This window comes from Eumetopias jubatus, unplaced genomic scaffold (genome assembly GCF_037043125.1).
Source record: "Eumetopias jubatus isolate StellerSeaLion01/CBP00866 unplaced genomic scaffold, mEumJub1_p1.0 scaffold_16, whole genome shotgun sequence".
Taxonomy (NCBI): Eukaryota; Metazoa; Chordata; class Mammalia; order Carnivora; family Otariidae; genus Eumetopias; species Eumetopias jubatus.
Window position 1 is genome coordinate 14,442,974 of NW_028274822.1, and position 25,925 is coordinate 14,468,898.

A 25,925-nucleotide genomic window follows, 5' to 3' on the forward strand; every position below is an offset into this window, starting at 1 on the left:
AGGGTCAAAAAGGAACTTGGAGCGGGCTGAGGAGTGGTGGGGGGCTGGGGAAGTAGAAGTGGGGGCAGAAACAACTCTCCAGGAAACTAGGGGGGTTGTATCTTTCCTGAATTTCACTGGCTGGCCAAACCTTCTGGTATATACTTTAGTTAATGAATACATTTCTCCAGATAGAGCCTTCTATTGCTATTTACTTTCTATCTAGTTAAGGCATCCTTTTCATAATACTGAAAAACTATCATATAAAGTAGTCAAGTTCTTAGCTACTAGGGTAGGTGACTTTTTGTTCTAGCATGTTTTACATTTGGGACTCTTTCAAATTTATTTTTTTATACATTAATGCAGCTGTAACAAATGATATTTTTAGAGTCGATATCTATTGTATATTAAATGAAGGTAATGGAGTATAATGAACATCATGATTATAGTCCAAAATATAGTTACATTAAATTATTTAATATTCTTATTGATGTCTGTAGACTTATTAGAATTGAACTTTTCTGCTTGTAGGCTGATGTTGCACCATTGATGGCTTCTCTTATTGGAGTTCCCTTTCCCCTTAATTCAGTGGTAAGGAGTAAAATTTTCTTATCAGCTCTCAGGAAAAAAAAATGTACAGTAAAATTTACTTTTTTATGTCTTTCTGAATAATCTTTGGTTACATTTAAAACTATTTTCCTCTCTAAGTATACAATAATGTCTCATAACTGTGTGTATTATAACCTACAACATGGAGCACTAGTCTAATAGCTTTTCTTTAAAATTTTTTATTTTTTAAAATGTGTACAGATTTATCTTTGTATTTCAGTTATAAGTGGTAAAAATATATAAATAATTTTTATTGCAAGCAGCAGAAACTTAATCCATTGCAAGGGAATTTATTAAAAAGATACTGCTGGGTTGTTGAATCAAAGGGGTGCTCAAAAACCAGGCTTAGAAATGAACAGGAACTAAGAGAGCACCAGAGACTTGGAAGAAAGAACCAAACAGTTGTGCCCAGGGCACCTACACTAGGAGAGAAGAGTATTATACCTGTTGTACTTTTTGTTCCTTGACTCTCAAGAGTCAAATTCCAGTGCTTACCATTTGAATGGGCTAGCTTAGGTTAATTGTCTACCCTTCAGTAAAGGAAAGTGGGGCTCCATTAGAAACCTACTATGTTATATCCAGTGGGGGAGATTTCTTTTTTTTTTTTTCCTGCCAAGATTTTATTTAAATTCAAGTTAGTTAACATATGGTGTTGTATTAGTTTCAGGAGTAGATTTTAGTGATGAGTCATCACTTACATATAACATCCAGTGCTCATCAAGGGTGCCCTCCTTAATGCCCATCACCCATTTAACCCAGCCCCCCCCACCCATCCGGCAACCCTCAGTTTGTTCTCTATAGTTCTCTATAGTCAAGAGTCTCTTATGGTTTGCCTCTCTCTCTGTTTTTATCTTACTTTATTTTTCCCTTCCCTTCCCCTATGTTCATCTGTTTTGTTTTTTAAATTCCATAGTGGGAGAGATTTCTAAACATAGAATGGTAATGCTGTTAAGAATGGGAGGGAACTGGATGCTGATAAGAAATTATGTCATCTAACTCAGAACTCTGAGAAAATGACCCTTACAGTCATAAGTATGTGTGTATGTGTATAACTGGAACAAAAGTTTTACAGAACAGTCTTTACTCTTACTGTGCACGGTATACTCTCAATTTTCTTATTATGCCTTTTTTTTCTTTTTAGGTGTATTGGTTGTGACCCACCATAGTGATTTTTCATGTGTGCAAAGCATTTCGTTCACTGCCTAGCACACAGTAGTCTTTCAATAGATTCTAGGTTTTATTGACCCTATTTCATCTCTTTTGCTTTATTTACTTTATTATATCTACTTTGTAGAAAAAATAATAGAACGTTTTTCAGTTATGATTTTTAAAAAGATATTTTGCTTGGGCACCTGGGTGGCTCAGTCGGTTAAGCATCTGCCTTCGGCTCAGGTCATGGTCCCAGGGTCCTGGGATCGAGTCCTACATCAGGCTCTCTGCTCAGCGGGGAGCCTGCTTCTCCCTCTCCCTCTGCCTGCCCCTCCCCCTGCTTGTGTTCCCTCTCTCACTGTGTCCCTCTCTGTCAAATCTTAAAAAAAAAAAGATATTTTGCTTAATTATTTCAGTAATTTGTTCATCTAAATATCTCTAGTGCTTCCTTTGTAAGTATGTTTTGTTTTATAAGAACAGCCTGAGCTATTAATACTAATAATAGTATGCTAATAATATTAATAGTAATATTAAACCAGTGTTTATTATTTACAGGGTATCCTTCCTATAGATTATCTTAACAACACTGATCTCTTCAAAGCGGAGAGCATGTTTACAAATGCAATGCAGATTCTTGAACAATTCAAGGTAAAACATGACACACACAAAAATGGATACTACTACAACTTTAAAATCAAATATAAGTGAAAATATTTGATTTTGTGTTTTAAGAAATTATTTTCTGTAGTTTATTATCTTTAAATTTTGTGTATTTGACTAGTGTCATAAAGTTTAACATTTTTGAAATGCACTTTCCATGAAATCAGTTTGAGGTGTAGAATTACCTTTGGGAAGTGTCTTTAATTTTAAGACTACCACATATGCTTATAAAGACTACACACCAACTCTTTATTGATTGGAATTTGCCCCCACAGGAGTAGTATTAGAGATTGCAACATTTCTTGTCATTTCATGTATATTACCATATGTTTAAGCTAAAGAGGTGACTATTTAGCTGAAACTTTGTTATTAATACTATTAACGCAGCTTGACTTATTTTGTTTTCTAAGAGTAAAAGAAGTATTGTTTAATTACATTACAATATGTTATTTTGCAAGCTTGATATGATTAATTCTCAGCTTATGATAGTATAATCTGAAATTTCTGTTTAAATATTTATGGAATAATATAGTAACATAAAATTCCATTTAGTTTGAAAGTAATAAACTGTCCCCAAAGAGACATTTTAATGGATGTTTGTATTTCAAAATGAAACTAATTTTTTTTTCTCATTTATAATATAGTAAAATATTTTCCTATCTCATTCCAGGTGAAAATGACTCAGAAAAAAGAAGTTACTTTACCGTTTTTTTTTACACCATTTAAGTAAGTCTCATGTTTTTATTAACTTGTAGGAAGGAGTTTTTTTAATGAGTTTGAGGACAGACAGGGTAGATTACTTAGAAACTTTACTTTTTTTTTTTACTTTTTTGTTTATAGTAGTGTAAACTCCAAAACAAAATCCTTTTCTATTGTTTTTGTAAATAATGGGCCAGTTGCCAGATGCTTTTGAATGGTTGATAAAGGGGCACAGAGAGATGTGGGAGACATTAAGGAGACCATTGAACAGGGCCTGCCTGGGAAGGCATAGGGACTCTTGGCTTGGTTGATTGGGAGGTGGTGGTACCATTATGGCTTGTAGAAAGAAGGAAGAGATAGTTTGAGGGTCAAGGATGAATGTTTCTGAGTTTAGCTTACATTTGAAGATACCAATTAATTAGTTAGAATTAGTTGGAAGTTAGCTAGAAATAAAATTAGTGTAGCAAGTTAGGGACTTGGATCTCAATATAGAGATGGGAGTTGGTTGTGTAAATTTGGAGGCATCAGCATAAGATAAGATGGTGGTGGTAACTGTTGCACATGTAGGAGGCTCTAGGAGAACTTAGAAAGTGACAAGAAAAGGCCCATGATACAATTCTGGGAGACCCTGACAACTACTGGGTGGGTAAGGAGGAGAGCAGACTTTGGTGGGCAGCAAGATTTTGCTGTCCTAGATCTGTTTTCCTTGACTCAGGAGAGGGGAGATATGAGTCACAACCCTGGCTCCGCACTTCTGATGTGGGCTGGTTTATTCAGCCTCCTTTATTCCTCCTCCTCAAGGTTCATTTTCAATTAGCAAGGATTCACATTTAATTAGGAAGGATTTTGGTCTTGACCAAAATACATAGAAACTCTTTGAAATATGGGTGTTAGGGATGCTTTGAATGACCTCATTGGAATTATTTTTGACAACTTCTGTAGTGCTAGTGTGGTATTCATAAATTTAGAAAGGCTTAAATATTGCATTACCCTCTAAATAAGGTGATTACATCCCTGACTTTGTGTGTGTGTATTTGTGTGAATAGAAGATCAAAAACCAAGAAAAATTAGGGTTTTGCAACTTATGATCATATGAAATTAATTGCCCTAAATATTATATAATATACATTAAAGGTAGAATTACCTCTGAAGGGTGTCCCTAATTGTAAGATTATCACATGTGCTTATAAAGCCAAATCTTTACTGATTGGAACTTGCCCCATATTATCTCATATACATAACTTATGCATCTGTTTATAATGTAGTGGTACAGTCAGAGCATAATAAAATAAATAGATGAATAAGAAATATATTATCAATTCCTGGTATGAGGAAAATACACAGGACATTGAAAGCGAGACTGTGGGTTAATTTAGACCAGCCACTCTAAAAGGACTGGTCAGGGAAGAGGTACTCTTCTGCAAAGGGCTCAGGTGCACACTGCCTTCCTTCTTCCACTTAGCTGCTGGCCGACCATGAACTTACTGTGCTTTGATGCTCAACATCTGCCTGCAGAGCCACTGCTAGCCTCATGTCATCTGGGGGCCCTGCAGCATGCTTGATTCCTCCCCGGTGGCTCACCCACTCTGGAGCAAAGCTACCAGCCCTGCCTGCAGACTTGTCTGGCTGAAAAGTCACCATTTGTCAAAAGCCTGCAATATGACCAAAAAGTGCCTAAGGTTAAATGAAGAATTGACTCCTGAGGAAATAATTTAAGGAACAGAAAAGAACCTAAAAATGTTAAAATTCTCAGAAATATCTGAGAAGCTATGGTATCCATAAAACAAAAAGCACACACTTTACAAAATGAGAAAGAGTACAAGATGCATATTTTAAAAAAGAGAAATGCAACTAAAAATTTATAGAATAATACATTGTACAAGAATAGTCCAACTGGGAGACAAACCCTCCAAATTAGAATAGCTACATGAAATGAATTTTAATATATGGATTGAATAAGAAGCTGGAGGAAACACGATGGCACACATGGATGGTGTACATTTCTTCATCCCCTGAAACAAGGGCAAGTGGAAACTTCAGGGAAAAGAAAACATTTACAACCGTACAAGAAAGCATGCTTCATGCATGAAGCAACCTGATATAATAGGTAAGGTGATTTCGAACCGCTGCTGGGAGTATGAGAAAGAGAATTTATTTAACAGTGGCCCAAGGGTCAAAGCTTTGATGGGACAGACAGGAAAATCCAATCATAGCATCAAACTCAGCTACTAAGTGAACAGTACTTAAATAATCATAATAAACACTGGTTTTCAGCTTTTAGAGTCAAACCTCAGACAAAGCAAGGAAGACTTAATTATGATTACAGACTAGAATGTAAATGTTCCCCATCTTGACAGTGTACAAGGTTACAAGTTGGAAGGCAGAGGAGGAAAGAAATATAAGTGGAATCGTAGTGGTGCTATTGTCCTCATAAAATAGAATGTGGAACTTCTGGATATAGTTGAGAAAGTAAGACAGAGGTGTAGGTATTACCTTATTAAAGTGACTGGTGTAGGGGCACCTGGCTTGCTTAGTCGGTAGAGCATGAGACTCTTGATCTAGTGGTCGTGAATTCGAGGCCCACGTTGGGGGTAGAGCTTACTTAAAGTGCCCAGGGGCACCTGGGTGGCTCAGTCAGTTAAGTGTCTGCCTTTGCTCAGGTCCTGGTCTCAGGGTCCTGGGATCGAGCCCCACATCGGGCTCCCTGCTCAGCGGGGAGCCTGCTTCTCCCTCTCCATCTGCCTGTCACTCCCCCTGCTTGTACTCTCTCTCTGTCAAATAAATAAATAAAATCTTTTAAAAAATAAAGTGACCAGTGTAGCCAACAGAAGAGGTAAAAATAGTAATATAACCGTATTGAGTGGGGAGGAGACAGCAGAAACAGGCAGAGTCATTGAGGAGTCCACAGAAAATGCCTCAGGTCATCCAGTCAAGAAATAGTAATAAAGGCATATTATTAAGAAACATGGAGGTAACTACCAGAATAACTGAAAATAGACAGGTGTAAAAGTTTTTGTCTCTGGGTTGGGGAACTGAGAGATGAGATGGGTGGGGCAGGGGTTTGTTGGCTGTCATTATGCCCTCTGTACTGTTTCTGATTTTTTTTTAAATTATGTGCATATAGTACTTTGATAAAGCACATATTTTTAAAAAGAACAAAAATATATAGGTATTTTAATCACTGGCACAAATGATCAAATGAGATCATAAAATAATGGGCATCAATAAAGAAATGTATTCTTCCATATAAATATTAGAATCAGTGTCTTGAGTTATTTGAAAAATTCTTTGGTTATTATACTATATTTAGGAAGTAATTTGGTGAGGATTGATGGTATTACTATCCAACATTTACTTATTTATATTCTCCGTTACGTCCTTAAGTAAACTTTTATAGTTTTCCCTATAATACACATTTTTCATTATTTTATTCCTGGATATTTTATATCTGTTATGATTAGTATCTTTTTTTAATTACATATGTTCAGTATACCAGGAAAAAACAGTTATTGCCATTTATCATCTGAGTACAAGGGCCTCTATTTTTCTCTAATCCAATGAATTCCCTCAGGTTTACACCATCCGTTTTCTTCCATTCACCTTTATATATACACTTAATGTTAGCATTATCCACTTAGAAACTATATCAAGTAAATGTTGGCATATAAACATCATAATAGATGAAAGAATACTTGTCACAGATTCTTTTTGCAAAACAGTTAAAGTTCTTGTTACAAACAATTGTTCAGTGAAGCCCTTCCCTCTTGAATAAGTAACATATTTCCTTTTTCTTCTTAGAAATATATGATTCACTCATCAGTTCTTAAGTTTGAGAAAATTTATCTAGGATATTGACATGTGAAGTCATAGTCTTGAGATTTTACTTAACATGATCAATTTCACCAGCATCACTAGATTTTAGTCTAATGATATCTCTCCACCATTCTTCCATTGTCTTATTTAGTCTTGTCTAGCATGAATAATTTATGGATAATGTAATAATTCCTGGGGTGATGAAATAGCAAATGTTTCAAGGTGGGAGAAAAATTAATTGCTAAGATCCTTTAACATATCTTTACACTTGTAAAAGAGTCCAGTGGATCCATACGGTAATTGCATATCCTATATTATCCTGTTCTTTAAAAATTAACTAGATTTTATCTTTTATATCTTAAAGACCTAAGAAAGAATAAAGTCATGAAATATCTGACAAGTAGAACTTAACGAAACCTTGGGCTGTGCCAAGGGATGACCAGCAGGTGGCGCTACATGACTAGAAGAAGCATAAAAGTTTTGACTGTGAAAGTACCCTAAAAAGGAGGAGATAACACTTTGTATTTGGAAAACTGTGTACTGTAGAGGACAAAGTAAGGTCAGAATAACTTTAAGGGAAAAAAATTACATGAAATGACAACAAGAAAGGTCTCTTAAGGAGTATTTCAGAAGAAAATGAAAATGGGAAGGAAATATTGTACCTTGCCAATAGAAGCAAAAGTAGCTATTCTCTTTTACTTAAAAGTCACTATATAAACTCAGGGCAGTTAAATTTTAACAAAATATTTTAATATATTTTCTACCAAAATGGCAAAAGCTACTTTGGTTCTTTTTAATATATTTGTTTCTTTTAGCTGATATGGATTAAAGTTCCTCCCTTAGACCAAATTTAAATACTGATTTCAATGTGAATCTTTCTATCACTTCACCCATCTGACTTACTAATTATTTACTAGAAATGCAGTTTTCTCCTTCAAAATTGAAATTCTTGTTTTAAAAAAAGTACCCTTGGGGGCACCTGGGTGGCTCAGTCATTAAGCGTCTGCCTTGGGCTCAGGTAATGATCCCAGGGTCCTGGGATCGAGCCCCGCATCCGGCTCCCTGCTCGGCGGGAAGCCTGCTTCTCCCTCTCCCACTCCCCCTGCTTGTGTTCCCTCTCTCGCTGTGTCTCTCTCTGTCAAATAAATAGAATCTTAAAAAAATAAAGTTAAAATTAAAAAACTAACTTTTATATATCACATACATACATAGAAAATGTTTACTCAGTTATGACTTAAAAGATGAAAATAAGATTCTATATCAATGGTCAGTGTAAAGGAACACAGATTATTCTAGAAATAACTTATCCCTTCTCTGTCTTTATTTTCTTGAAATTGTTTTGCTTTAATCTAAATAGGTGTTTTAGAAAGGAATAGGCTAGATATCACTAGCTATCTCTAAAATATGTATAAGTGCAAGCAAAATATTTTTGTAATAAAAATTTGAGAAGACGTGGAAGAGAAAATACTTCAAAATGCAGCATTTTAAGATTTTCTCCTCCAAACACTAGTCATCCTGAATAATTAATGATAAAATTCTGAATAATCCTAAAGCATGGTTTACTTTCTCCTACAGTGTTCAAATAACTGAAAAAAGATGGAATAGTAGCAATCACAGCAAAGAAATGTGCTCTTTTTACTGAAGCATAACATGCTGGTAATGGATTCTTTTAAAATTTGCTGTTTTCAATGTAAAAAAATTTAGTCAATAAAGAAAAATTTTTTCATACAAATTACTATGTGGAAACATGCTGTCACCGTTATCATCAAGTATTACTTCCGCCAAATTTTCCCTCCCTCTCCAGGATTCTATTTACATGTATAAATATTAGGGCTGTTCACAACGACTTGTATCTTGTTTGGGGGGGTTTTAAATAGTCTTTTCTGTATTTTTCATTCTTTCTACTCTTCAAAGTTCAGGCAGGACATTTTCTACTGACCTATCTTCTAATACACCAACTCTCTCTCCTCCTTTGTCCAGTTGGCTGCCGCTGAGTTCTGAATCTCAGTTATTACATTTTTTTTCAGTTGTAGACTTTCCCTTTCAATTCATTTTTAAAATAGATTCTAGTTCTTCGGTACAGTTTTTGATCTTTCTTTTTATGATTGAATATATTAACCACCATTATTTTAAAGCATACGTGATAACACCACCAATAACCACCTCATTTGTGAGTGTGCTTCTGCTGTCTTTTTTCATTCAGTCCTGTTGTTGAGTCTGGTGGTTTTTGGATGAATGCTTATCATTGTATGTTAAAAGTTTTGGAAGGTCTGGATTATCTCTTTGACCAGAGAGGTTTCATCTTATCTTCTTTTTTTTTTAATTTTTTATTTTTTTAAATAATTTTTTATTGTTATGTTAATCACCATACATTACATCGTTAGTTTTTGATGTAGTGTTCCATGATTCATTGTTTGTGCATAACACCCAGTGCTCCACGCAGAATGTGCCCTCTTTAATACCCATCACCGGGCTAACCCATCCCCCCGCCCCCCTTCATCTTATCTTCTGACAGGCACAGAGTGGTAGCTGACTCAAGGCTGTGTTGCATTTGTCATCTTCTCTTACCTCTGGTTTGCGTTTCCACTTGGAGTGTAGCCTCCCAGGGAACTCAGCGGAAAGTGTGTGTTACCCAGAGCCCTTCCTTGGTGGCTCTTCTCTTCTGTGTCTTGAGACCGCTGAACCGTCTGTCCTCCTTTGCAGGGCCTTTCTTCAAAGCTTCTTGTCCTCTTGCCCTACACAGCTGAAGAATTCGCTGGGTGTCCTCCTCATCCCCCTTCTCACCAGGCCGTGTCCTTTGCTTCTTTACCTGAGTTCTCCACATAGACTAGAAAAGATGTCCTCGCTTATAAAAGTTCCGTAAGACTTCACCTCAGAGTCTGTATTAAATTAGTTTAAGTAATTCCACATAGTTTTTCATTCCTGTCTTTTTTTAAAATCCAGAATGAAAAGTGTATGTCATTCTCTTATTTGTCTCCTCTTTTGGGTCTTCAAGTCCTGGCTGCGTTGGCAGCCACGAATTTTATTTTTTATCTCTGCAGCCTTATGGGATTGCCAAAGTCTCTATTGGATTCTCTACCTCCTGGCACCAGCTGTGTGCCCAAGTTCTCAGCCTTTTGCCAACAAGAAGAATGGCAGATGCTCTTAAGGGTTACAGTTTGTAGAAGGCTGGACTACTTCTCTCGTTTGCTTCTCTCTAGGATCTTAACTTTTCAATTCTTGATGGTCTCAGCAGCTCTCCAGCACCTTCAAAGTGATTTTTAATTTCATTTTGTCAGGCTTTCTAGTTGTTCCTGATGGGAGCGTTGATATATCCAAGCTTTTCCATCATAGCCAGAAACTGTGGTTAAACTTTAATGTTTTAATTATTTTCTAAAAAAAAAAAAAAAACCTCATTAGGAAAATATAAATGAAAAGTAATGTATATACACAATAAAAATTATACAAGCAATAATAAAATGTTACCTCTCCTGAGTTCTAGTCTTACAGTCTTTTTCCCTGGAAGAAAAGTTGCAGTTTCTCATACAACTTTCATATATATATATCCCTCTTCAAACATGCTGAAAAGATTGGAGAATATGACAAAAATCTTTGTACCCACAACCAGGTTTAAGAAATGTAATGTGGTAAAAATAAGGACAAGGAGGGGCGCCTGGGTGGCTCAGTCTTTAAGCGTCTTCCTTCGGCTCAGGTCATGATCCCAGGGTCCTGGGATGCAGCCCCACGGGCTCCCCGCTCAGCGGGAAGCCTGCTTCTCCCTCTCCCACTCCCCCTGCTTGTGTTCCCTCTCTTGCTGTGTCTCTCTCTGTCAAATAAATAAATAAAATCTTTTAAAAAAAAAAAAGTAAGGACAAGGAAATGACAGAAAGAGAAATGAAAGGTAAGGGAACCAGAAAAGTATATGGTGTAGTATAAGAATGGCAAAGAGGTTCAAATTATTCACTGACTTTGATTGTTGGTTTTGATTGCCTGGAGTTTTTGACAATTCTCAGGCCCTGTCTAGCTCAGGGGAACAAAGAGCCATAATGGATTTGCCTTGTCTGTTGTGTGCAGATGAGCACAAGTCTGCTGAGCGGTGAAACTCACTCCACTAATTTGCTGTTCCATTAATTACATTGATTTAGTCAGAATTTCTTTGTTAACTAGAGTATTCCGTTTCTTCAAAATGATGGATCATATGACTCTGATAAGTGGAGTTTGGAGTTGAAACTCTGAGTCAAGAAAACCAAATTTAACTAAAGCTATTTTGGGGGAGAGTTCAGATAATGAGCAATAATACAATTAGCTTTAGGTTTCTCTCTGTTTTGTTTTATTTCTTTATTTTCTCAACTTTCACTGTCCTTTTATTTTTCAATTAAGAAAAAAGAAAGAAAATATCATTGAAATGAGGAAACATTTTAAACCTAACCTTTTCTTTTGTAGGTTGCTTTCTGAATCTAAACAGCTAAACATTGTAAGAAAAGCAAGATCATATATAAAGCAGAGAAAGTATGATGAAGCAGTAAGTATGCAGGCCTTATCTATATAAATAACTAGTTGTCAGTTTGGGTATGGGGAGGGGCAAGGTACACAATGGAGAGCAAAGTGGGCAGGCCGGGGAGCTTTCCTAAACCATTAAAGAAGGATTGAATTTTCTAAGTAGCTGCTTTAGCCATGGACATGCTTCTGTTATTTCAGATATTATCAGGGGTAAACTTTTTTAGGTTAGCATTGGAAATGAACAATTGCCATTTTCTATAATGAGAAAGTATATTCCAATTTTCTGTAACCCTATAACCCATGACATTTTAGGACATGGCATATTTGTACATTTGACATTATCTACACACTATCAGAAGTCTAATGATTCATACTGAAGCTTCAAATCTCAGCAACTACCCCACTATGTTTTCCATTAATTTTCTTTTTGTTAAATGGTCATAATTTTGAAGAAGGAGAGAATTCTCTTTTCAGTTTCTCAAATTGCCTAAGCAAAATACATGCATTTCTAATGCTTATTTTTGTTATGGTTTTAAAACAGTGAGCTATTGTTTTTCTGTTTTAATGATGCTTTATAACTGACGTGGTTAATCTGGTATGAGAAAATAAAAAATGATACAAATGTGGATATCTCTGCTACTTGGGATCAATATTAGAGAGACTTCAGTTCTTTCTTTTGTATGTCATCTGTAGATATTTCCACAGAGTGAATCATTTTAAATCACTACACATATCATAGTTTACATTTAAAATGCCCTTCCTTATCAAGATTCAAAATTCATTCTATTCAGGAATTTTTCTTGTACTTTGCAAGAAGATCCTTGAATAATTAAAATCTGTTCTTGATCCATCATTTACAGTTATGCACTCTAATTTTAACAATTTTCCTGCGTTTAAAACTTAGGTTTTCTGATTCTTCCCATGTGGCAAGTCATGTTTTCCTTTCTCTATAGGTCTCCCTTTGCAAGGAGCTGATTCATCTTGCATTGAAAGGCTTGTCCTATTATCACACTTATGACAGATTCTTCTTGGGTATCAATGTTGTTCTCGGTTTTGTGGGATGGACATCTTATGCTTCTTTGTTGATCATCAAGTCTCATTCCATTACTAGAGGTGTCAGCAAAGAAGTTAAGGTATGTTCAGAAAAGATAATGAAGATTCAGATAATGGTGTAAAATCACTAGGACCGGGGAAGGAAATTGAATCAAATCAGCTGTAATGAGTTCATACAATGTGCAAGTCATACTAAGCTAACTCTTAACCTTTCATTTGCTTTTGTCGTATTGGGTCTTTTTTTCTCAGTTATCTTTATTTCTCTGGTTGGGGAAAGGGTATATTAATAATAATGGCCCCGTAACTTAAGAGGGTTATAAAGATAACTTACAGTTGAAATCCTCCATCACATTAACTGTTGATTTTCTATTCCCTTTAATAATTATTTAGCATGTTATAAGCATCCCATATCTTTCCGTTACAGGTGGTCAGAAAACTACTTCAAAACAATATATTTAACTTTATCTGATATTAAAAGTTTAGGAGCTAGAAAGCTATAAAATCCTTACTCAAAATGTCCCTTTTTAAAATAATGTATGTGCTTTTCTGGAACTATTCTTACCTTCTTTCAACTTTCTGAAATTGTTAATGCATATTCTCAGAGCTTTTTGTTTATCCTCATTTTAAGAATTAGTCCCAGTTTACTGTACTTTCAATGAAAAAAAAAAAAAACAAACCCAAAAAGCTTTAATAGTACTTCATATTAACTGAGTAAAATAAAAGTACATATATGGTTTTACTACATTAAAACACTTTACTCTTTTAAAATTTATTGCTAATTATCATTTATTAGGGAAAATGTGCCATTTCCATTTCCTTTACTTCATTCTAATGATTATTACCATGTCCAAATCCTCTACAAAGTAGTATATCTGGATGATATATTATTAATACTAATAGTCTGCAAACATTTCCAGTAGTAACTTTTTCCAATTTTATATTTTATTTTTCTGTAATGAGGGAAGGCAGAACAGTAGTGTTTATTCCAGTTTTTTATAATGCTTTAGTGCCTCTTAAATAATTTCCCTCAAGAAATTTTCATTATTTGTATATAAAATTGACGAGGACAGGAATAACTTTTGACATGGTAGCAGAAGAAACAGAACCAACCGTGTTTTAGCAATGGCATTCTGCTGGGTATTTGGAATTTGTCATTTTAAACTCCTAACAATGCTGGAAGTAGGCATTATAATTTTGTTTTACAAAAGAGGAAATCAAAGCTGTTTAAGTATTTTGCAAAAGGCCACTGAGCTAGGATGTGGAGGAATTGAGATTTGAATCCAGAACAGTCTTGGGCCAAACACTGCCTTTTCATGTTTATCTTGATATTCACGTTGTTGAGAAAAGTTATGCAGTCTTTAGATCGATGAATCAACACGATTTCATGGCTGATAGTTCTCCTGTATTCATTCATCTGATAATGCAGTGAATGTTTAATTGAGTGTACAGTATAATGCTAGCTACTGCGTAGGCTGTCCAAAAAAATAGAAAATCTCTGCCCTCAAGGAGCTTGGAATTAAGTAAAGTAGGTAAGAGATGTACACACATAATCACCTTATCAGATGTAGGTCAGTATACTACATGACATTGCAAAAGACAGCTTTAACATTTAACAACTTTAATATACATTGTGATACAAAGACTGTCCTATTTTAAATAGAGGGGAACTTCAGCGAGGGTGATGATAACAGGAAAAGTAAGTCTTGATGGAAATTTAACAACGATTGGGAGAAGAGGAGAATTCAAGCAAACTGAATGATATAAACAGAGGCAGAGTTGGGAAAATGTATGATTATGCTGGGATAATGAGTAATATTTATTGAGCCTCACTATCCCAGGACTATCCTGGGTGCTTTACATGTGTTATTCAATTAAGCTTAACACTACTCTAACTTTGGTAGTTGCGATTCTCATAAATACAGATGGGGGGAATTTAGGCTCAGAGAGATACATGTTTTCTTCAAGGACACACTGGTATGAAATAACTAATATTTTCTGACTTAAATTCAGGCTCTTTCTACACCATACTGCTTTCAAAATAAATAGTTCAATTTGCGGAGAGTGTGGAAGGTTTGTTCAAGGGACTAATAAAAGATTATACCAACAGTATAGATTAGGCTGAAATAATCAACGCCGCAGATGGTGGACTATAGATTTTAAACCATTACTGAAGAGTTGGTGCATTTGTTAGAGTTCAAACAGAGTGAAGGAACGAGTGGGATATATATATTAGGAGATTTTGTGTAAGGAATTGGCTTATGTGATTGTGGGCGCTAGTTGGCAAGTCCTAAACCCAGGGGTCAGGCCCTCAGGAGGGCCAGACTGGAGCTGGCCGGTGGGAGCTGAAGCCGCACTCAGCAGTTGCACTTTCTTCTACTGGGAAGCCACCATTGTGCTCTTAAAGATTTTCATCGGATTGAAGCAGGCCCACCCCTATTACATAGGATAATCTCCCTTACTTAAAGTCAGCTGATTATGGACTTTAATCACATCTACAAGATATGTTCACAGCAACACCTAGATCAGTGTTTGAAGAACTGGGGATGGTAACCTAGCCAAGTTGACACACAAAACTGACTCAGTTGAGGTTATCAAAAATATTTTGAACCCTTTGGTTCTGTTTGCAAAACATTCTTATTCCTCTTCGGTGAGAGTTTATAACCTAGCGAAGTGATGCAATGTGAACAGTTCTGAACGAAGAATAAAATGCCAGTGGTCCATAACCTTAACTGAAGGGAGGCATGGAGAGCAGTTAGGAGGTCAGATGAAGCTCAGCTGTGCATGTATGTATTAGAATGCAATGCTTGCAGTCGGGCTGTAGGGAGGCTTCACAGGGGAGGCTGTTGCCAAAATGAATTCTTTTTTTTTTTTTTAAACATTTTATTTATTTGAGAGAGAGAGAGTGCGCACGCACTAGCAAAGGGAGAGGGAGAAGCAGACTTCCCGCTGAGCGGTGAGACCCGTGCGGGACTCGATCCCAGGACCCTGAGATCATGACCTGAGCTAAAGGCAGATGCTTAACCGAATGAGCCACCCAGGCGCCCACAAAGTGAAGGCTTAAAGGGTGAATAGGATAGTGCAATAGAAAAAAGGAAGGCAATGCACAGAGTGAGCAGCCTGTGCCAGATGAGGAGAGAGGTAGCATGGCTTCTTGAAAGAGCTGCAAGCCACTGATACAGCCAGACTATAGAGGGCCTGCAGGGGAGGGAGCGATGGGCTTACAACAAATATTATCCTCATGGCCAGATGAGGAAACAGAGCTTTAGACAAGCTAAACTGGTTAGTCAAATTGACAAGCAACCAGAAGGACAGCACTGGAATTAAATTTAGGTCTGACTCCAAAACTTATGTCCCTTCTACATGACAGTGTCACCCAAATTATACAGGTCAGTTCTAATTTATCACCATTACAGGCAGTGAATATCTTCTTTTCTTGAAATGTAATTTGCTATGGCTCCTCTTCATTGTGTTCTGCATGTAACTTCTACATACTCTTCTCCTCTGCTTTTTTGCCAGTTCAGAAGTTACTTGCTTTAGAACTAAATATCCTTATTTTGCCATGTGCTTTCCTTTATTTTCTTATTACCTAATAAAAATCCCAAAATATTAGCCCCTTAAACCAAGTCTCATGATTTCCATCTCGACCTGTATGGTTTGAACTCCTTGAAGGCCAGCACCTAGTACAGAGCACAGCATAGAGTGTGCAACTTAATCAGTGCTTGTTGGATGAAGGAGTGACTGTAAGGCACCAGCATGGCTCGTTATCATCAGGTGTTCTTGGGAGGGCCAGGGGACGGTGGGGAGTCAACTTATGATAAAGTAGAAAATGCCCCTCTTATTATTTAAAAGCCGTTCAATCTTGTGCTTCAGCTGAACTGAATTCTTCATGATTTCCTTTCCTACAGGTGGATGCCATTGGTAGTGTCTATTTTAAGTATCAAAGGATTAGATTATTACACCATATTATACTGACTGCAGAGAATCCCTGCAATTTTTTTAGATACTCTTTTCAACCTCTTTTGTTATTATTTTACTAGTCTCAAAATGATGTGAAACCAGTCTCACCTCTTAAAATGAATATGTGTCTTGGCCACCTTCAGCTTATAGACTCCAGCTATCCACATGTATTTGAGATTTGTGCCTTCCTCTGGGACCTCCCTTGCTTTCTCACACATCTCCATTCCTGGTGCTGTTCACTTACAGGTTTCTGTAGTGCCTGCTGCGACTAATGCAAAGAAGTAGGGAGGAGAGAGTAAAAGTGACAGTAATAATAGCAGCTGTTGTTTACTAGGCATTAATGACATTCCAGGCATTTTGTTAAGCTTTACATAATCTAATTTAAACATTACCAACCTTGATAAGTAGATATGGATTATTATTCTCATTTTACAAACGGAATGAAATTAAGTCTCACTATAGTTTTGTACTTTGCTCATGGTTGTATATGGTTGTACATAGAGCAAGTGACTGAGCCAGAATTTGAGTTCTGCTCTGTGTAGTTCTAAACTCTTTTTTTTTTTAAAGATTTTATTTATTTAATTGACAGAGAGAGACAGAGAGACAGAGAGAGAGGGAACACAAGTGGGGGGAGTGGGAGAGGGAGAAGCAGGCTTCCCGCCGAGCAGGGAGCCCGATGCGGGGCTCGTTCCCAGGACCCTGGGATCATGACCGGAGCCGAAGGCAGTCGCTCAACCAACTGAGCCACCCCGGTGCCCCGTAGTTCTAAACTCTTAATCACATTGCTGTGTTTCACCTTCCTTTTTACAACTATGTCCTAGTTTGTCCTTGTTTCTTCCTTCCTTTCTGGTGACATATTATGCCTTTAAGGAGGAATTATAAAGAGGAAAAGAATCTCTTGTTTCCCTCCCCTGCAATTCCTCTACTCCAGTGAGTAATTCTTAATTCTCACCTTATTTAGCTTTGGCTAGCAAAGCAAGGGGAAAACAGAGACAAAACAAGGGACAGGCGAAAGAGAATGCCGAATTGCCCCTCCATTCCTGGGTTTTTCCTCTGGTGCTGTTCTTGGCATCACAGCTTTCCATAGGTGTGTTCTTTTTCCAATTACTGGAATGTCTGTACCTGAAGCTTGCTTCATTACTCCTGGCCCAGAGCACCCACGGGCCTGCCCAGCCCATGGAGGCCATCACTCGTGGCTTACATTGAGGAACTCCTTTCTTGTTTGGCAGGCGGTTGGGAAGAGAAGATATGACCCAATGAACACACTGTGGTTGGGCAATGGAGAGAGGAGCGTGGGCAGCATGTCAAGTTGGAGTTTGAATAGATAGAAGCATTGTTCCAAATGAAGATTAAGTCCCATGGTTTATTGTGCATTAAATGGGCTTTTGTGAGCTGGTCAGGGAGCTCAATCAACATTTATAAGATTGTTACTAAGGAGAAATATGTTCAGAATTCCAAACAAGTTACTTGCAGACAAACTTGGGGAACATAGTCATTTTTAAATTGAGAATTGCCTAATTGCAACAATGCCAGGATACCCAACCTTTTCCTCCGTAATGATACTTCTCCAATGATAGCATTTTTTTTAAATGCAGTTCTTCAGTTAATCAGGTAGTTGTGTGGAACCATTGAAAGAAAGTAGTAATATGTCTCTTCACTTTGTAAAATCTCTTTTAAAAACCTATCAGTTAGCATGAATTTAGAAGTGTTTCAATGTTCTGTTTGATTTTCAGAAACCAAGCCACCTCCTGCCATGTAGTTTTATAGCTATCAGTGTTTTAGTAGCATTTTTCCTTCTGATTCAAGACTGTCCCTGGACTTACTACGTATATTGTTTGTTGCCAGTGCCAATATGGTATGCTGTGCTAAGAGAGTAAGTAACACACCTTGCTGTCTTATCTTACACTTCATTGACAGTTTAATTTGTATTTAAAGTGCATTAGATTTCTGTAGCATAAATCATAAAAGATATTTATAATACCCTCCAATCTCTGAGCCCTCCCACTTCCTTTATAGTAGCACAGATGTTGCATATAAACGTCCTTTTTGTTTTGCCTTTATCTTTTGACTTCATCTTTTTTGCCCTGAGGTAGTATTGACCTTGTTCCCTTCTTTGTGTATGTATCCTTTATAAATAAGAAAAATCTGTACTACAAATAGAATAATTAATGTTGATAGTACTATGCCAGGAGTAACGTATATTTTGAATTTGTCTCATCATCTGAGATTCCGGTGTATCATGTTTCACAAGGACATGTACATGTTTTCTATCCCACACATTTTTGCCCTTCCTTTCATAGCTATCATGTAAACCTGGATGAATGGAACTTTGTAATTAAATCCAGGCTAGTAATGTGTACACACAGAGGTGGATATTATTCACATGTACCATGGTTTCTTCCTTTAAGTGCCTCCTCACAAGCTGGAAGTAAAATGGATTCTTACCATTGTAGAAAACATCAGAGGTAGAGCTCTTAGGCGAGTTTAAAGTGCTTTAAAATAAAACCACTCAAATATTGGGCTGGTTCACGTTCATAGGCAGCGAGGGTCATGTTGCACATCTTGTTGACCTCTATATTTGCACCAGTAATCTAGAATTTAAACTTAGCCTTGGGCATCCAAGCATCCTCTGAGCAAACCAGACCCCAAAAGTAGGGAATCAGAGCCCAGACTTAAGGGTATTTTCAAGGTTGGCCTGAAAATTTCCAGGGTTGGCCAGCATGTTTGTCATGACATGATGTGTATTTTTATCCTAATTTTTGTTAACTCCAGCTTTGACCGCACTGTTTGAAGACATTAGGTATTTTAAAATACTAACATATTAAAATATCAAAATAAAAATTAATATTAAAATGTTTAAAATATTAACATTTAAAAGTATAAGACAAAAAGACACAAACAAAATGACATAGTGTTGCTTCTCCATTTGAAAGGAATGTGATTGCTGGATATATGTACTCTGGCTTAAAAAGTTTTAGAATGAACGTTTTATCCTTATAGAAAATTCTATTCTACTACAGAACCTCTCCTGAATTATTAAGTGTCCTAATTATTAAGATGATGTATATATTTAAACTTTAAGAGGAAATGTGATTTTGAATGTACATTATGTTCTATCTTTATCTTTTTGATAGATTATTTAGAAAATAAAACATAAAAATTCACTTTTCTTATAAAATCTTCTAAATGATTTACAGAATCATCTCTTGTTTTCTTGTGCTTATTCCCTGTTGAGAACATAAGAAGCATTCTCCTTTGGACTGGTGTTATCTTTGCTTTCCTACATGGCACCTTAGTAGTTTTGATAACATTATGTGGCCATTTTTTTCAGTCAGAAAAAGATCATAAACCAAATGATACTGACCTTTTCTAGTTACCTACTTAATCACTACAAATGCTAAAAAAAATTTTTCCAGTGATGAAATGTAAAAAGTACTCCAGTATGTAATACAGTTTTAATGGTTATGGATTCACATTTAATTACAATGAGTATACAATTAGCAACATCTTAAATTGGGTTTGGAGAAGGTTATTTAGTTCAGTGAAAAAGTGCAATTAGGAGTTTCTCCACCTAGATTAGGAAAACCTATGCTTATTTTATTAAGACAGTTGAGATTTCAATATGATTGATCTTGGTGAATTTAAAATTTTTTCCAGCTTTTATCCATTTGGGTTCATTGTATTTTATTTCTGATCCTGTATCTGTAATTGTATGTACTCATGTTTAAGCTAAGATCAAACATTTATTTATCATTAATGTTTATTTTTAAAACAAATTTTTGTGATCATTATCAAATTCAGAAATTACACTTTTTCCTAAAATACTTCTAGCTTTCAAAAAAAATGATTTAGGTAAGTGAAGCCATTGAAAGGAATCTGTTAGAGATTATATTAGTTTTTGAATAACCTATGAATTGAAAAGTCCCTGATTTCTAGGTTTGTGCAGTTTTTATTTTTTACCATATATTACCTAAATTTTTTGTTCAATATATAATATAAATAATCTTTTTATAAATAATCTTGACAAACAGGTTTCAAGTCATTCAAGACTTTGTCTTATCACTGTTGACCTTTCCTCCAAGTCAGTTGGTTGGATATCTGTTCATCTTTACCCTGGGAATTGAAGTATTAGTGAGTAATTTACCGCATTCCAGTATTTTCAGATCTCTTTCATACATATGTAACTCCTCTTAAATGACCTCATTTTTCATTTCTTCTTTGGAATGCATTGCTAGGTTCTCAGTTTCTTCTACCGCTACATGCTCACAGCTGGACTTATTGCATTTGCGTGTTGGCCATTTATCACTCAGCTATGGACTCGAGCAAAGGTATAAGTACTTGTTTTGACATCGGACAGATTAGTAGCTACTTTGTTTTGATATGTGTTTAACTCAGAGAATTGTTCATTTTTAAAGAAAAGAGTAGAATATGTCCTTACATAAAGAGCCTGGTCCTTTTGACAGGAGGACTGAGGTTACCTTCAAGTGATTCACATAGACTTTCATATCAAGGTGAATTGGTCATGCAGTGACTGAAATAACACCGAGGCAGAACTGGTCTATCCTTCTCTAAATCACTTCCTAGATTCTGCTGGCCTCAAATACCAAATCTAAAGGATGGTATTGTCCAGAGCAAGGCAGCGGCTTGGGAAGCAGTGCTCTCAACTCAAGTCAGAGGAGTCACCTTTCTCCTAGCCTTGAGAATTGGCTCAGGTTTCCCCTCTGATACTTTTTGATGGCGGTACCAGGAGGATAGAAATATCTTCTTTCCACCCTCTGAGAACTTAGAAGATTCTCCAATTAATGGGGTTTTTGATAATTTTTTGTCTTAATCTAATTGCGAAAGTATTTTTACTTCCTTCCCTCCTGAGCTCAATCACTTGACTATGATTGTAGGCCAGCTTTCTTATAGATGTTATCAGTATATGGTGTAACATAAATTGATTGAAGCCCTTGCTGTGAAATATGACCCAGGTTTAAATTCTGGCTGTTTCACTTACTGGTCATAGACCTGGTACCACTGATGCTTTAACATCTCTGAGCTCCGTTTCCTCATCTGAAATATTGTAATATAACCTGCCTCATGAGGTTATTGTGAGACTTTAATCAGATAATGCTCATATTATACCTAATACAGTACCTATTACATGACAGATCTGCCACCAAGAGGAACTGTATTACAATTTAACAGCTCTAAGGCTTTGCATGTGGTCTTCACAGTCGTGCAGTCTGTGAAACACTAAAGACAGTTTTCTTTACCGTACTTGTCTAAAGATAACTTTTTTATTTATTTTAGAGCATCTCACTGAGTTGGATTTTCTTCTCCTTGCTCCTGGCAGTGTTCCCACTGATGCCTGTTGTAGGACGAAAGCCAGATATCTTTCTAGTGTATGAACAATATTTTAACTTATTTTCTTTTCAATATAATTGTTTTTCTCAATCAGCACTGTGAAATATGAACCTAATCTTGGTCATGAGTTTCAAAATAAACTAGTGAATAAACTAAAAGTTAAAATACTAATATCAAACAATTAGTCATAAATATTGGCTCAGGTTCTGGGGAGCATTAAAGCTCATTGGTGATGCTTCTGGGCCTTCAGAAAAAATGAAATTGGACCAAACATTGATAACTTAAAATGCCAAAAAAAAAAAAAGTCTAGACTCTTTTGTATATTGAGGAATCAGTAAAAGGATTCATATGAAAAAATGTTCTCTTTGCCAAAAATGAAAATATCTAAAACCCATTGATGTAATCTTTGCCTTTGAGCATTTCCACACTTTAAATGTCTTAGAATAATGAAATTCTCTCCTAATTTGCATGTAATGATCTCTAGGGGAGAAAGCTCTGTACCGTGACAACTTTACCATATCTAATCACTTAAACTGTTAGAAAATTCTGTATACTTTACCTAATTCTCCATGCTGTTGTCACATTTATTTCTTCTCAATATATCCCAAATAAATCTGTAAAATAATTGATTACCTTTGCTTTTGACTTTACTTTTAAATTATTCTCAAGAAATCCACTGGCTGTGTGTGTGTGCACATGTGTGCTTGGCAACTAAATGATCTGTATTTTGTGTAACATTTCCTCTCATTTTCTGATCATGCAATCATCTTTGTTACTTTGTTTTGAACTCTGTATAAGCAACTTTTTTTAGCGTTTTAACCTAATATTGATGAGGATATATCTTTTTTAGCTGAAAGAATATTAACTAAATGATATTTTTTAAAGTATGTGTTAATTTTTGAGTTTCTGATATTTATCAGTGAACACATTTTATCTCATTCTGTGAAGTACTAGTAGGGAATAAGTCAGGAATTATTCCAGAAAGTCAGTTTATTAGCAGAGCCCAAAATAATTGTATTGAATTCTTTTTTTTTTTTTTAAGATTTTGTTTATTTTTTGACAGAGAGAGACACAGTGAGAGAGGGAACACAAGCAGGGGGAGTGGGAGAGGGAGAAGCAGGCTTCCCGTAGAGCAGGGAGCCGGATTTGGGACTCGATCCCAGGACCCAGGGATCATGACCTGAGCCGAAGGCAGATGCTTAACGACTGAGCCACCCAGACTCCCAATCGTATTGAATTCTAAGACCATACTTCTAAGACATAATTTATTAGTGTTACTAAGTAAAAACATTTTGTATCTGTCATAAACTCTAGTAGTAGGTAAGAAGATGAATTTATTGCTTGTTTCATATTTCTGTGAGCTCTCCTGTTGTCTTTACAAAGCCCCTTTCCCCACTTTGGTCAATCTCTGCCTTTCTGTCCTGCTCAAGCAGTGTTGACATAGTTGAGCAGAATTTATACACTAAAAGGAGAAGAGATTATATAAATAGTCTCCATAGAACTTTGCCACTTGCATATTTTACTGAAGATGAATTCAAGAAGCAAACTTGTTAAAACATGAGAAATCTAATTTGTATTTTTAAAAATTATGTTTTTTCCCTCTATGCTTAATTTAAGTTCCTCAGTGATTTACGTTTGTGCTGGTATTCTAGTAAGCTATATTTGCAACTTCTTTATGTTGACTCCTGGTTCATGGAGAAATTTCTACTCTCCATTTGATCTCTCACATCACCTCCCTTCTTTAGACACTTACCAAGACAGACATGTAAAACATTTAAGGATAAAATTAAAGGAAAAAGCAAAAACAGCATAGCTATAATATTCTTACTCAAGTCTCTAAAATAAAAACATTTGCCAATGAATTAAAATACCAAATTTTTTTTAAAAGGAAAAGCAAAGAATCTTGATCATAGATGGCTGTTTTCATAAGTCTTAATGGTAATCCGTGTTGAATGTATAACTACTTTTTTCCCTTACAATTCTCAAAGAGTATTAAAAGAATCAAAACAAAAACAAGCAAGTACTTTCCTAGGAATTCCTGCTTTGCATTCATTTTTAGCCCTGCCTTTTGCTCTTTCTTATTCCTCTTTAACCAACTCCTTTTCTCTTAGTTGTTATATTGCCTGCCTCCAGATTCTGTCCTTAACCTTATTTCAGTTGTCATATGTTACTCAGATTTTTAGGAGGTGAGAAATATAGCTTAACATTAGTATACCATTTCCTTGGTATCAGTTTCCTTCAACTTTAGGAACCATACTATACCTGGTGTTCTTGAAAAAGTGTAATTTATCAGGGCACCTGGGTGGCTTAATCGGTTAAGCATCCAACTCTTGATTTCAGCTCAGGTCATGAGGTCAGGTCTCAGGTTGTGAGATCAGTCTGGCCCACGTTGGACTCCGCGCTGGGCGTGGAACCTGCCAAATATTCTCTCTGCCCCTGCACATCCTCCTCCCTCCCCCCCAAAAAAATAAAATGTAATTTATTGTTTCTTAACTGTACAAATGCCTCACCTGCATGCTACCTTTGTGACCTCTGTCCTACCCTTCCTTTAGCCAGGAGCCTCTGAGGAAAGCACCAAGATTAACGACAAAAAGAAACATTTTGTCCTACTAACACTAGAACAATAGTAGGGAATAGAAATGTTGATCCTTTTTGTATGAGTAAGTGCACATAGTCAGAAAATTTATGTTGTAGATACTGATGATATGTTTAACCTTTAAATTGTTTTCTGTAAATTTATCCAAGTCAGGCTAAGAATTATGGTAGCTGGTATGCATAAAAGTTTAAAAAATCAAAGTAAAGAAATAAGGTAAAGATATCTAAAAAATTAAAAATTTTTTTAATCTAAAAAAAGGTATCTAAGAAATTAAAAATAACCCCATCCCTACTGCATCTTTTTTTTTTTAAGATTTTATTTAATTGTTTATTTGTCAGAGAGAGAGAGAGAGAGCACAAGCAGGGGAAGTGGCAGGCAGAGGGAGAAGAACGCTCCCCCCTCAGCAAGGAGCCCAGTGTGGGACTCGATCCCAGGACCCTGGGATCATGACCTGAGCCAAAGGGAGATGTTTAACTGTCTGAGCCACCCAGGTGTCCCCCTACTGCATCTTCATCCTGTGATTTTTATTCCTCTTATACTAGTATATCTATTTTGCTCCTTCATCTTGATAAAACCAAATGACTGATAGGGTCTACATTAGAGTAAAATATCTAACATTTTTATGTGTTCGGTAAATATCTTAAGAAAATTTGAAATTGCGAATTGTGTTTTAAAACAGAATGGGTGCTGGCTTGCTGGTTCTTCTGCTATCCCTTTGTGTTGTAACATCTCTCATAAAAAGAAAAGATCGTTTTATAAATGAAGAGCTGCTGTTACATTTATTTCAGGTCAGTTACAGGTTTTCAACATCATGTTATACTAATGATATACCAAATGGATCTTATGGTTGTATTTAATGATATTGTTCTTAAGATGCCATCACATTTACATTGCTCAATGCCTGCCAGCTGAGAAGAAAGTTCTCTGTTTAAGATATTACACAGAAATATATTCTCTAAAAGGTATGAAATAGCCAAAAGGTCAGCAGGAGGCAGCCTGAAGATGCCAAGAGAGCAGAGGTTAAGGAGATATAAGAGGCATCCATATTGACCGAAAAGCTGAGCTATAAACAGCCTCCTTTGGACTGAGATTCTGTGTTCTCGTTTGAGTCAGGACAAGGGTAATCTTTGAAGAGAAAGCAGCCTCTGAGTATGTTTATATGAAGAATAGCCAGTTTAAGACTTCAGATGACGTGCCAGGGAAAGTAGACTTCTCCTTGGCTGCTGGCTTTGGTGTGGTGAAAAGAACTTTGAACTTGAGGTTTCAAAATTGAGTCAATTCTCAGTTATACCGTGAACCAGATAATGGATTTTCAGTGATATAGCTTTGGTGTATTTGTTTTTAATCTGTAGAGATAATATCTCATAGAGTTGTAAGAATTAGAGAATATATGATGTCATATTTTGTAAAGTGATAGCTGTTTTGTACATAAGCATGGACACTACTTGTTTTTTTAACAAAAAAATTAAAAAACGTATCCAAAACACTGACAAAAGAAAACTTATAGGAATCTTCTCAAAAAATTTCCTCCGAACAAAGCTGGGGTAATAGAAAGTAATGCCAAGAACACTCTAAAAGAAAA

The 25,925-nt window shown here is 36.1% G+C and overlaps 1 protein-coding gene across 3 annotated transcripts in view; it reads left to right on the forward strand.

The window, feature by feature from the left end:
* The window catches only part of PIGN (phosphatidylinositol glycan anchor biosynthesis class N), a 108,339-nt gene that overhangs the window by 35,121 nt on the left and 47,293 nt on the right, over nt 1–25,925 (forward strand). For 2 of the 3 annotated variants that reach the window (XR_003609173.1, XM_088019354.1), the window contains exons 12-21: nt 511–570; nt 2,293–2,385; nt 3,068–3,123; nt 11,332–11,410; nt 12,342–12,521; nt 18,132–18,271; nt 20,430–20,529; nt 20,634–20,726; nt 21,694–21,785; nt 25,023–25,131. Coding sequence is in view for 2 of the 3 variants with exons in the window: in XM_088019354.1 (XP_087875480.1) it covers nt 511–570; nt 2,293–2,385; nt 3,068–3,123; nt 11,332–11,410; nt 12,342–12,521; nt 18,132–18,271; nt 20,430–20,529; nt 20,634–20,726; nt 21,694–21,785; nt 25,023–25,131 (1,002 nt within the window). In the remaining variant the exon portion in view is untranslated. The remainder of the gene's footprint in view (nt 1–510; nt 571–2,292; nt 2,386–3,067; nt 3,124–11,331; nt 11,411–12,341; nt 12,522–18,131; nt 18,272–20,429; nt 20,530–20,633; nt 20,727–21,693; nt 21,786–25,022; nt 25,132–25,925) is intronic. The other variant, XM_088019355.1, reaches the window with a different exon arrangement.